This window comes from Clinocottus analis, unplaced genomic scaffold (assembly GCF_023055335.1).
Source record: "Clinocottus analis isolate CAN_PGR_092001 unplaced genomic scaffold, fCliAna1.0.p SCAF_2, whole genome shotgun sequence".
NCBI classification, from domain to species: Eukaryota; Metazoa; Chordata; class Actinopteri; order Perciformes; family Cottidae; genus Clinocottus; species Clinocottus analis.
Genome location: NW_027175931.1, coordinates 19,950,203 through 19,963,558, shown reverse-complemented (window position 1 = coordinate 19,963,558; position 13,356 = coordinate 19,950,203). Strand labels below are relative to the sequence as shown.

The following is a 13,356-nucleotide window of genomic DNA, read 5'->3' as shown; positions in this document are numbered from 1 at the left end:
AAAGTGTTGTGGTGGGAACTTATTCAAATGCAGGTACGATCGTACTTGCACACTTTGTAAAACCCTCCTAGGCCATATTATCTAAAACATCCATCCAGACATGAAAGTAAAAGTCAGTGCACCTGAAGTGCTGGTTTAATGAAACTTGATGAAACAAATGAGTTTGTTTTGCGATACTTTTTTAAAATTGTGTGAAAACCAGCAGCAGCTAACAAACTTGTCTCAGCAGACGTGGTTTGTTTTTCTCCGTGGGGATTTTGACTCCAAACAGAGTAGTTATACTAATGAGCCCATTAGTACTATTCTCTTATGACAAACACAGTCCTGTGAAACTCATTGAAGGTGACGGTTAATTGTGTCATCAATTATTCAAACTGTCCTCTTATGGCTAACAGTGAAGATAGTTGAAACAACATGTAAAACAGTTTTGAAATAGTTGGAAAACTGTTGATTTGTAAGTAAATAATACATTAACAAGGCTAATACCCAATTTACATATTGCACTGAATGATATCTCATATCTAGACATTATTTGACCTGATTACATTTACACCTGGTAGTCTCCTGTGTGCACAGTGAGACTGTTTCCGCCCACAAGTGACTCGCAGGTCAGAGGGAAAGTAGACAATTGCTGAGAACATTGCAGAACAATGCTTTGTCTTTTTTTTCCTCTAAGAATTCAAATAACTCTGTATTTATACTTGTGTTTAATGTGGTCACAATAGGAATGCTGTTAGTTTTACAGGTTTTTAGTTTGGAAAAACAAGACATTTTGACATTTTTTCCCCCCATTGATACTAGTGTTACATCAAAGGTCAGTGTTAAAGCTCTTTACAATTCATGGGCACCATAGAATACTGTAATAAATGCCATGGCAATCCAGCCAGTAGTTATATATCTCTAGATATTTTATTAAAAAACTAAAATATCAACGTTGCAACCTTGATGTTGCTAGACAAAACATCAGACCATGTGACCCATTCAGTAGGATCTATCCTACTTAGGACATGTAGTCCAGACATTTCACTCTAAACCAAAAATGTTAACTTGATAACGGTGGAGGAAAAGTCAGAAGTGCACCAAACTATTTAGAATACATCGTCTGGGGGTTATGTATTGTATATTTGAGCCAAATGTAATGACAATCCATCTGATAGTCTTTGCGGTGACCAACTGACGGACACATGACAAACCAACCGCCATTGCTCGAGCCATGCCACCAAAATGGATAAACATAATTTAAAATAGTCATCTTAAAACCATAACCAACTATTGAGTAATAACACTATTTTCTCAACTCATCAAGAGGATCCCAGCGACTAAGGTATTTCTTCACACTCTCTGCAGTACTCACAGTTAGCCAATGAGCGGAACAAGCATCACGTGATGATGATGACACTGTGATAATTAAATTCCATTTGGTGTTCTTGGGTGTTTTAGTCTTTAAAGTCATCATGCACAGCCCTCTCTCAGAAGACAGTACTACTCTCAGTAGAAGACAGTTGTCTTTTAAACAGTGTTGGGTTTGGTAAACTGCTGTATTTAAACCAGCATCTTGGCACTTTAGAGATGCTTGACATTGAACCGAACTTTTTATCAGTAAAGAATCACATTTTCTGTTTTTCTGACAGATGCATTGCACATTTTCACTTGATTTGACTTTTGGCTGTACCTCAAAGACAAAGCTACATGGCAAATAACAGCTCGCTGGTTGGTGGTGAGTCTTTAAGGCAGCAGAGCAGCTTCAAGGTCATTATCGTGCAGATCCTAGTGATCCTTTTTCTTTGCATAAACGTTTTTCTAATTTTGACCTTGTTCCAAAAAGAATGCTTCTATACAACCACACGCTACATCTTGTTTGCTGTTACACTATTGTCTGATAGCTTATTAATATTCCTGAGCAATATAATGCTCATCTTGAGCTATTTTCATATTACTATTCCAGTTTGGTTGTGCATCATTATCTTTGTTGTAGTAACTCTCTGTGTTACAGTCACACCAGTTACTTTGACAGCGATGACCCTGGAGCGCTACGTGGCCATTTGCATGCCCCTGCGCCATGGAGAGCTGTGCTCCCGAAGCAGCACTGTGTACTGTGTACTCATCATTCACAGTATCAGCTCTGTACCTTTTATTATTGTTTATTCCATCTTCTTTGCATCAGCCTCGCATAGCTTTTACACACTCAACAGAGTGTGCTCTGCGGAGATATTCATTTTGTACAGATGGCAGGATGATATTCGGGCAGGTGTTTATCAGTTTTACTTCTTGATCATGGTCATTACGATTGTCTTTTGCTACGTTAAAATAATGAAGGTGGCTAAAGCTGCATCAGGAGAGAGTAAAAAGTCAACAGGGAAAGGCCTCAAAACGGTAATTCTTCATGCTTTCCAGCTGCTGCTCTGTCTCATCCAGCTGTGGTGTCCATTCATAGAAACTGCTGTCCTTCAGATTAATTTACAATTATTTATTGATATCAGGTACATTAACTACTTAACTTTTAGTCTTGCTCCAAGATGCCTGAGTCCTCTCATTTATGGCCTCAGAGATGAAACATTTGTTCATGCATTGAAAAGCAATGCTTTCTTTGGCTTGTGTAAAAGAAATATTTGACAAATGTATATTTAGAAGAAATGCACTGTACATCAAGTAAAAGAAAATAAATTATCCTGAGCAAGGTTAAAATTCTCTTTACATGTTTTATTTTTAGTTGATTGTTATAAATGTAACTATGATTGCTCAATGCTTTTTTTTCTGGCATCATTTGAGCGGATTGTATTTTTTTATTTTTCCCTGTCCTTTATGTTCAGTTATATCTAATTTTGGTATCGAGGCCGTGCATGAAGTATGATTGATCTACCATTATTAATGTTTTGTCTGATCTTATTGGTTACTTGTGCTCATTCAAATGTATGCTGATGGTTGTATGTTTGTTCTTAGGTGAATTTGTATTGAAGGCTTCTTAAGCTATTTGACTGAATGTTATAGTTTACAGGCTATAGTGTTAAGACGAGTGATGAGTCTGACTGTAAAAGAACGGGTTCCCTGAGTGCCCAAATTAAAAAAACAAAAAATCAGATACTAACCTTTACTTGAATATAATTTTACAGTTTGCGACAGTTTGCATGTTTTTGCTTACAACACAGTTTTGTTTTACTGTGCTTATACAAAGTAGTTATAACGATTTCAGTTACAGTTTTTTTGTCAAAAGAGCATATATAGTGGACGTGGAATCAATTTTTACTGACAGCGCCTCCTGTTTACATAGTTTCTCCACAAACAAGCAATGAATTACAGTAAAGGTCTAAATCCATGTGCACTATCTTCATAAGATATGCTGTTAAACAGAGCAACAGGACACTTAAATGGTCAAATATGCCACAAAGATATGCAGAACATGTTTTTTTTACATGTCTTTCTGTAATAACTGGGGCAAGAGGTGGAGCTAGATATAGTTTATTTCAAAACTGTAATTCTTTATGCTTTCCAGGTGCTGCTCTGTCTCATCCAGATGTGGTGTCCATTCATAGAGGCTGTTGTTCTTCAGATTAATTTAATGTTATTCGTTAATGTCAGGTATTTTAATTACCTTGCTTTGATTCTTGTTTCAAGATGTCTGAGTCCTCTTGTTTATGGCCTCAGGGATGAAATGTTTATTCATGCACTGAAATACTATGCTCTCTGTGGCTTGTATAAGAAAGTCATCAAATGTGTCTTGATTGATGAATTAAATTCATGTTACTAAATGAACATGTTTAATGAGTGGCTCTGGTTATGTTATGTTGTTATTTCAATAAAAGGAAACAATTGATTGGCAATCAATTTAAGGAGAGCTAAATTAAAATAACTAAACAAATATTCTAAATATTGAACACAATAAATGACCGTTATGAAGTTATAAAGCCATTGATTTTTAGAGATAAATCCATTCACCCCACTTACCAATTTGCAAAATCTGCAGAGAATGCACACATGGACAACAGTGATTGACACCTGCTGTCACATTTTAAATGACCTTCAACAAATGAAGTGTTTGGTCAAACTTGACATTCTGAAAAAAAGTAATGAACTGTTGTGCAAAGAGTTTTCTGTTTCCTGTTTTATTCTGTAGTCTTGTGTCCTCTGTGTCTCTGCACTTCCTGCTCTTGTGATTATCTGACTACCTCGTTCCTGATTGTGTATTCTCTTCACCTGCTGTAGTAATTTAGGCAGCTTGAATGAGGTTTCTTCGGGACAAGGACCACTGTCAATGGTGTGAAGCAGTAAGCAGTGACGGACTGGGCGAGAGAGAAATAGAAGATCTCTGTCAGCTGGTCAGCACATGCTTGTCAGCACAAGTTGACCACTCATCATGGACATGGCAAAACAACCTAGCAATGTTTGCTTGCAGTTCCTTCTGATTTCACAATTTCAATACAATAGCATTTTGTGGTTTAACACCTAGCTCTCCATTCCGTCCATTTTCATCCGCTTATCCGGGATCCGGTCGTGGTTGAAGCAGGCCCAGCATGCTCCATCTCATTCTGAGGAGAACCTCCTTGAGGCCAATCGAAAGTCCTTCTTCATGGCCTCCCCAAACTCCTCCCATGCTCGTGTTTTAGCACCCGCGACCACAGCAGCTGCATCATTTCTGGCCTGCCGGTACCTCGCAGCTGCTTCTGCATCAGGAAACCCCTCAGCCATGCCCTCAGGTCCGAAAGGCCTCCTTCTTCAGCTTGAAGGCTACCCACCAGGGAAACGATGGCCTTCCGACCAATAGAGGGTTTGACCAGGGTCCACTTAGAGTTTCCATGTCCCCAACCTCTCTCGGGATGCTTGAGAAGTTCTGCGGGTGTGGGAGTTAGAGACCTCCCAGAGAGAATCCTGTTGTAGATCATGCTTTATGTACAATGTCAATTAGCTGTTGATACGTTATTTGTCTTTCGGTAACCTTTCAAAAGCAAAGAAGATATTGCTTGAAACCCTTCTCATTGTGAAGTGACAGTGGTCCGTCACCACACAGCCATAACGTATTAATTTAGGATCATGGGATATGGCAAAAAAAACAAGGACCCATCACACTTTGGCTAAAACAAATCCAAAATGATTTTATTGTTTTGCTATTATGTGATCAGTGTAAAAGAAAAACAATGATGCGAACAATAGCATTATAAAAATATGTGTTTGTTACCAGAAAACAAACAATAAACAATGTTGTGATCTGATGATGGGAAATCCCCACTGCCATACAATATATACTGAAGATTCGATGATTATTACTCCATCATTACTTGAAAAGCAGCTGGCAGTCACAAATAAAATAAATAGTTTTAAATAAGGATTAATTCAACATTCACGAATGTAATTAATGCAACAAGAAGAGAGATATAATAGGGAAAACCAACATGCACTTCTTTTTTTGCTAATTTCAACATTTGATTCTTTTGTCTATTTGTCTTAGTCCTCTCGGAGGTACGCCTCATGCACCTCATGCTCCTCGCTATCCTCTAGGAAGGCGGTATATTCTGCCATCCTTTGGATCTCTTCCACTTTCGTCTCAGCCAACTTTTTATTTGCATCCGCTGACAGTTTCCGTGCTTCCTCCACCTGCGACTCGGCCACCTGAATGCTTGTCCTCACTGCGATGGACGCCTGCTCGGCTCCTGGAAACACACAAAGACGCAAACACGCATTTGGTTACATTTCTGAGGAGATTTGAGGGTTGAGCTAACGCCAGCATGAGTTGAAACATGACATGTTAAGAAGGCCCTCCGGTCTGCTTAGTCTTAACTCATGGTCTGCTGCTTGACAGCATCTGATTGTGTGATTCAAGCCATTAATTGTTGCATCATTATAAAAACATTGCACCTCACCTGAGGTTTGTGCTGCCTCGGCTGCCATTTTACACAAGTTGACAGCGTTGATCCAGATTGACTCGATACGTTTGCATTCATGTAGTCTGTCACTAGCCTGTCAGGACAAAGAGATGAGACAAATGCAATAAGATAAATGCATATTTTTTTTAAATATACTTATGCAAAGAGCAAAAGTAGATCAAAAATGTATTTTTAAAAAGCGGGGGGTACATTTAATTCCATACAAACTGACCTCTGCACGCTGGCCATTGATCACATCCAGGAAGGAATCCTTCTCTGCTGGGGTCAGTTTTCCCAGGGAGACCAGATACCGTCTTTGGACAGCAATGCGTGTGTGCACAGCCTGTTGGCAAACAGAGGGAGACAGGCCGTCAACACAGGGGCATTTTCTGGATTTGTACATTTTTATATTTTAAGGTTTGTGCAAAATTCTAAAGACACTGAAGGTTTTTTTTTAGATTTTTTTTTTTTGATGTAAAAATGTGTTTTTAGTTGTGGATAAAAGGTTTTACAGAAGAGGAAAATCTACCTTTGAGTAGTCTGCCAGGGCATTTATTAGAGCCAAGGAGGTCTGGGAGAGGAAGGTACTTGAACTGTCTGTCACCACTGAGGCAGCTCTTTTGATCAGGGAGTCGTGAGAGAGGTTACCTATCTTCTGTAAATGTGGGAGAATTCAGTCCATTAACTCTTGCATTCAATATCACCAAGCACACAATATGAAGCACAAGAACACACTTTGTCTGACGGAACACACAATCTGTGCAGCTCCAGTACATTGCATTGGCGGGAGAGTAACCCACCTGTGTAAGGGGGACAGCATAAATCTCACGCTCAACACTTAAGGGCGCTCTGCCGATGTGCTCAACATCTGTTCGTTCCACCAACTTCTGAACTCCGGCCTTCCTGCTGCTGAAAAATAGGGCAGAAAGTTATTAGTCTTGATCAATGGTATTTCAGCTCACAGTTGTGTAATCTACCGGCAGTGTTTAAGTCGAGGCAACGGCATTGCTTATGATTCATAACCTACCTTATGAATCGGATGCATGCTCCTCTCCTGAGCACATCCTTGTTGGCCCGCAGCAGTGACAGATCGGTCTGATTTCGCAGTAGTCCTCCGGCAGCACGGCTGGCACACACTGAACACTGGACAACAGCTTGCATTTTGCAGATTAACTCGGTCTGCTGCACTCGAAGAATGTATTCGATATGATCTATGTAAACTAGTTGCTGACTGTAAATTTACTGCTTTTTTTCCGCAGGTCCGACTAATCTTGTACACTCGCTTGTCTTTTCGTAAAATCAGAGAAATGCTCTTGTTGGATGCTTGCAGTCTTGCAGTCTTCTCGTCGATGACCAACAGTCCTGTCCTGCGGGTATTTGTAAGGCCCCGGCACCTTCTCATTGCGTAATAGTCATTGATCTGTTGACTCTGCCTGTGAATGTGCGTATTTGGCTTTATCTGAAAAAACAAAAGAGGGACGCAAATTACGTGCAGGTCTCTCTCTCTCTCTCTCTCTCTCTCTCTCTCTCTCTCTATCTGTGTGAGTGTGTGTGTGGGCATGAGAAAGAGGATTCATTGACATGTAGAATGGAATAAACCTTTTAGAGAAATTTAAACAACTCTTACTCTGAAAATGTACTTTTTTGTAGGTTTGTGTTATAACTGGTTAAGTATTGAGGGGTTTTACAGTTTGAATCCTTCCTAGAATTAAAAGTGGCTTGTGTATCAACCACATATAATAAATGCCAGGTCATAGAAATCCTTAAAAATATGTTCATGTGAAGTACACATTTTAATCTCGCTCCAAAACATCTTACATCACTGGATTTAACATGTATTTTTCAAAAAACACACAACTACAAAAGATACTTTTCTAATAATGGTGTTTGTTTCTGTTTCTTAATCATGTTATCATTATATTCTTTGCTGTCACAATAATGCAACTAACCAAATTGCAGAAGCGCATAGTAATTGAGAAAGATCCTTCATCAGATGTAGTGCTCATTTATACCACCTGCCCTTCAGGTTGCTTTCATATGAATGCATACATGTCAGTCAGTAACATAACTAATAACATTAGTAACTTCGTCCTCCAGTTCTTATTCTCAGTCTTTGAACAATGGAAATTCAGTTGAAACTCATAAATGTGGACAACATGCAAACTCTTGTCTATTGAAAGTAACTTCTTGCTGTTAACATTATTTATTGTTTTGTCTTGTAACTTTAGGCTATTCCCACATTATCTGAAACATTAACTTCTCTCTACCAAACACGACACACAGCGTATTAAGAGCATGAGAACACATCACTTATACTGCATCCTTGCGTCTCTTCGTTATTCTGTATTTGTCCCTTTCTCCATGTCATTTAACATTTCCCTCAAACTCTTGCTGCCAGATGTTTGGCAATAGCATCTATTCTGTCTGATAGCCTGGAAACATCTTATCTGCTGGAGTGGAGTCCGCCGGGGTTCAGAGGAACAAAGTTGTTTTTGGCAACAGATATTGGGCCAATCAGCTGCAGCCCTGATTGCTGATGCAGAACGTGCGTAAAGAGCTGACGCGCCCCACTGAGCTGCTCTCAACACAGTTTGACAAACAAATGAAAGCGTCCGTTTGACGTAGGAGTTTTACGTTAATAATCAACCACCCTGTTCATCTAGCAGCGGATACAAGACGTGCACTCTGCAGAGTACTGAGCTGCAGCTCGCACTGCTATAAGACTTTATGATATCAATCAACATCAATAACCCTCCCACCGCTTTTCTCGTTTAGTCACTTACTGTATATACTTCTATTTCACTTTATATGCACCTCATCAACAATGTATATACTTTGCAATTTTGCATTTCCTTTATTATTTCGTTTTCTTAATTGTAATATGCGCTGCTATTTGGTTTTATGTATTGAGTGTTTTTTTATACTTAATATTTGTATGCTTACTCTGGAACTTGGTTTGTACAGCTACAAAAAAAATCCCCTGGGGTTTTTAGTCTGTACTAACTTCAGTACCGCATGTGTGTGACACTGGAACACTGTCGAAGAAGATAATGCAGTGCATCCCATGGTTCGTGACATATCAGCATTTTTCAAGCTGTTTGTGAACTTTCTGCACTTCCCACACGTCTGAGCTGCCTCACACATTCGGTACAAACAAACCTAGATTGTGAGATCCTGCAGCATTGTGTGGAAATGGATTCAGGTTCGATCCGGTAAAGTTTGGAAATACAAAGCCACCTCACTAAAGTGTTATCAGTACTAATCTTTGTGTCAACAACTTTTAACCCCCCCTCTCTCTCTGTTAACATATGTCCAGCCAAAGGAAATTTAACAGCCAAGTGCAACGTCCATTACCCTGACTTAAACCATGAACCATCATATGCCCAAAAGCAAGACACGTTGATTATTACGTTGAAAATGAATCTAGTAATTTAAGCATGTCTACCTTATAGCCTTTGTCCATATTATATACTGACAGCTGAGTCTTTATTATCTCCGAAGGCAAGTTTCACAAAGATAACCTTTACTGTTGGTCAGACTTTTTATGCTTGAAATAAGTCTGTCTTTATTTTTGTGGCTGTCAATAATTTTACAAAGATTTTACAATTTTGCTCAATTAAAAGTAGCGATACCTAGTGGAATACTCTATTTCCAGTACAAGTCCTGCATTTAAAATGTAACTGGACTAATACAAAAGTATCAAAATATTTTATTATGATCAATTGTATTATAATAATGTATCATAACGTCCACATCAATGCTGCAGGTCATAAAGAAGGGGCTTACAGCAAAATCTATTTGAATAAGGTTTTGTTGTTGTTTTGTTAAAGTAACTTGTTGATGTGTTTGAACACAATGCTGTATAAAGTACAGTAGTATTTGCAGCTCAAAAGTAGTGGAGTCAAACTATAAAGTCATCATAAAATAAGAATACTCAAGTACAGTTTACAAGCACCACAAAATTGTACTGACAGTAAGTAGATTTCCTTCCTTCCTTTCTACCACTGGACATGCTTATGATGTGACTTGCATTCATAAAAGGACAGGCCTACCACCACAAACCTCAGATATATTTTTGGTGCTTTCTTAGGAGTCAACAGTGAACCTTAAGTACACCGCTCATTACCAACGTAACCTGACATCTCAACATCTCAACATCTGGCATCTCAACGCCACTCGCAGTTCTTGACTCAGACCAAGCAAGGACTGTCTTTTGCTTTTCCTGCAGTGATTTACTTTCCTTTACCGACTCAAAGTCACACAGTCCACCGTCACTCTGAAAGTGAGGGACGCTGCCAAAACACTTTGCTTAATAGTTCACAAACTGCCTTGGACAAGACACAGCTGGAACAACGGACCCGGCTCACTTGAAAGTGCCCATTCAGCAGAATCAGCACAGTGCCAGCGATCAATACGAGAGCTTCCTCCGTCAGTTGGAAAAGGTTCAGTTTTGTGAAACTGCTCCGTATCAGCAATAAATACACATTTTGCAGCCACCAGTGTGGGTTTTTAGTCTGTCCAGGAGTTTTATGTCATTAAAAAAAAAAAGGTTTCCTTGTGAGTTCACCAGCTCTTCTGCACAGTGTCTCCACATTGAAGCGCGATAGGTCGCGAGTGTTCACACGACCAAAGTGACATGACATTATCCGACAAGCCTCTTCTCAAAAGTAAAGGAAAAGCACAGCTGTATGATCAAATAAATGATGGCGGGAGTCCATTTCGCTGCTTTGATTTCAGGATCCAGGTATTGTGTGTGCTGATTTACTCTCACTGGGACTCTTGAACACAACGAGGCCATCGTGGATGTAAATTTGGAATAAATTGAAGAAAAAAAATGCCTGTTACCTGCATCAGCAATAAGTCCTCTTGAAGCGGTTCCTTGCCAGATCCTCTGTTGAATAAATAATCACTATATACGTTTTTATTTACCTACACTTGCACATGCATACTTTTCATTTTTGCACTTTTTTATTGTTTACATTTAATTGCCTAAATTAACGCGCCGTACATATCTTTCATCCCAGCTATTTTTATTCTATCTTATTTCATTTTGTATATATCTTTCATCCCTATTGTTTTATATTTTATTTTACTTGCTGCTACTCCGTCAACAAATTTCCCCTTGGGGATTAATAACGTATATATTCATTCATTCATTTTCATTGTTCCAAGTAGGAACTGTGCGCCACATACATTGTGAACTTGTCTGCTGAAGTCTTTTCATACCAGATCCCATCTCCCCACTGAGATATGAATTAATGACAAATGTCATGCTGTACGACAATCAAATTTAAATACTGTGTCTCTGGAGGAATTGGGCCGAACCCAAACAGATCTGAAGTGGTTTGAACACTTGAGACAAGGAGCAGAACATCCCACATATGTGTGATGAGAAGAACAGCAAGCCACAGCTTCTCTTCTGACTAATAAAGATATTCATGTGTGAGTGTTAGGCTCTTTTATTCTGAAGGTTGAAGATGTACTAAGTTGAAGTGCAATAGGAAAAGGCAAAATAGTATGTTTTGTTTTCACAAAACTGAGGTTTGTCTCTCAATTAGCAATGTGTTGTTTTATTTTGTCAGCTCGAATCTGTTTGTAATTCGAATTAAATTCTCAAAAAAATGCTCTGTATTTTTTAGGATGTATTTTCAAATCTTGACATTGAATTTATTTCTCTTTCACAGGTTTGCACACAGTTACAAGATGCATAATCTGACTGAATTTCCAGGGAACGCAACTGCCAACAAAAGCCTGTCTGTGATCATCAAAGTGTGTGTGGTTACCCCCCTCTTCTGCATCTTCCTCTACTGCATTGCTGTCATGCTGCACATCTTTGCATCTCACAGACAGTACCTGGACTCCACACGTTACATCCTGTTTGCCTACATGCTGATCAATGACACTCTCCAGCTCTTGTCCTCTGTGCTGCTCTTCCTCTTTGTCATGGGCCAGGTGAAGTTGTCTATTGTCTACTGCGTTCCTCTGCTATTCCTTTCCACTGTCACTTTCCAGAGCACACCTTTAATCCTGGCCACCATGTCTCTGGAGCGCTATGTTGCCATCTTCTATCCGCTGCAGTGCCCGGCCGCCTGGCGCTCAGACCGTATTTGGGTGATTATTCTGTCCCTGTGGCTCACCAGCTGTATCCTCCCTACTGTTAACTACTCCATCGGTGAGAGGGATCCTGCTGCAGTGGGTGTCCTCTCCCCTCCTGTGCTTTGCAAAAATAACGTTGTCAACTCATCTCAAATCCAGGTTTTATTCCAAGTTAGTGTATATATTCTCCTTTTTGCAGTTGTGGCTGTTGTCATCATCTTTACATACTTGAGAATCCTGCTGGAAACAAGGAAAATGAGACTGAACAAAGTGTCCGTGAGCAAAGCCATGCACACTGTGCTGCTCCACGGCTTTCAGCTGCTGCTGTGCATTTTGGCCTTCATTAACCCCATCACCGAAACTCTCATCGTGCTGCATGTCAACTGGCTACCAGAAGACGTTGCCTTTTTTAATTATTTCTGTTTCATCCTCATTCCACGCTTACTCAGCCCGCTCATCTACGGCTTCAGAGATCAGAACCTCAAGGGCGCAATCAGGGAGACAATTCTCTGCTGCTCAGACAAACCCGGCGAGAGAGGCGAGCCTGCTTCGAGAACTGGATGATGTAGTTTTGAAAGAGCTTTCAAACTTGATGAAGAAATGTCAAAAGATGTATTTGTGATGTTTAAAGAAAAATTGATGCATGTCTTGTATAGTTGTAAAGCGTAAAACTGTGAGTAGTGTAAGAAAAAAAGAGTGAAGTTTCCACACAAAAAGGCCTCAGAAGGTATTGAAAAGTCTTAAATTCAAAAGTAGCAATTAACAATATTTTGTATTCGGCAGTAATAGTTATGTATTGCTGTTTAACGAAGTGGGGAAAGTGGGATTCATTCGCCAATGTTTTTAGCTTTCAATCCTTTTAAGTGGAGGTTCAGTCAGCACCTGACCTGCAGCAAATGCTGTCCAAATGCTGTAAAACATAAACCGGGCAGTGATAGTATTTCTGTGCCAGCAGCGTCAATAAAAATTGCTCAATTCAGTGAGTGAATTCAAGGTACCTTGCATAATATCAAAAAGCTGATGCTGGGATTCAACCTCTCGTTCTCTCAGTGAGCATGCTCATGCAAGAGTTGCAGGCAAGCTTCTGCTTCTGCTTTCTGTAATCCATTGTGGTTAGACTGTATTACACATATTCATGAACATAAAAATACCAAAAGGCTTGCAGATTATTGCAGATCAGTACACTGATATGTTTTATGAACAAATCAGTGTGTTTTTCTCTGGGACCAAACTGCTGTTTGAATGCGTGAACACCTTGTTTGATGCTGGTAAAAATTGTCAAAATTGTGTTACAAGTCTCATGTTATCGCTAAGAATATATATATATATATATATATATATATATATATATATATATATATATATATATATATATATATTGTGCAGGCCTGTTCACATTTATAAA

The 13,356-nt window shown here is 39.3% G+C and overlaps 3 protein-coding genes across 3 annotated transcripts; 2 read left to right on the top strand and 1 right to left on the bottom strand.

Annotated features, from left to right (window-relative positions):
- The first annotated feature begins 1,689 nt into the window (after positions 1 to 1,689).
- On the top strand, positions 1,690 to 4,759 carry LOC137790198 (odorant receptor 131-2-like). The gene is made up of 3 exons (XM_068584183.1): positions 1,690 to 2,480; positions 3,577 to 3,700; positions 4,445 to 4,759. Exons 1-3 carry the CDS (start codon positions 1,690 to 1,692, stop codon positions 4,757 to 4,759), a joined length of 1,230 nt encoding a protein of 409 aa, XP_068440284.1.
- Positions 4,760 to 5,406: 647 nt separating this feature from the next.
- On the bottom strand, positions 5,407 to 7,204 carry LOC137790797 (diablo IAP-binding mitochondrial protein-like). Its single transcript, XM_068585325.1, has 6 exons — positions 6,883 to 7,204; positions 6,656 to 6,764; positions 6,385 to 6,510; positions 6,088 to 6,198; positions 5,853 to 5,949; positions 5,407 to 5,642 (listed from the first exon to the last, which is right to left on the bottom strand). The coding sequence occupies exons 1-6, from the start codon at positions 7,014 to 7,016 to the stop codon at positions 5,437 to 5,439; spliced, it is 783 nt and encodes a 260-aa protein (XP_068441426.1). The 5' UTR covers positions 7,017 to 7,204; the 3' UTR covers positions 5,407 to 5,436.
- A 4,354-nt stretch (positions 7,205 to 11,558) lies between these two features.
- or95a1 (odorant receptor, family 95, subfamily A, member 1) lies at positions 11,559 to 12,515 on the top strand. Its single transcript, XM_068584182.1, has one exon. It carries the CDS (start codon positions 11,559 to 11,561, stop codon positions 12,513 to 12,515), a length of 957 nt encoding a protein of 318 aa, XP_068440283.1.
- Positions 12,516 to 13,356: the final 841 nt, after the last annotated feature.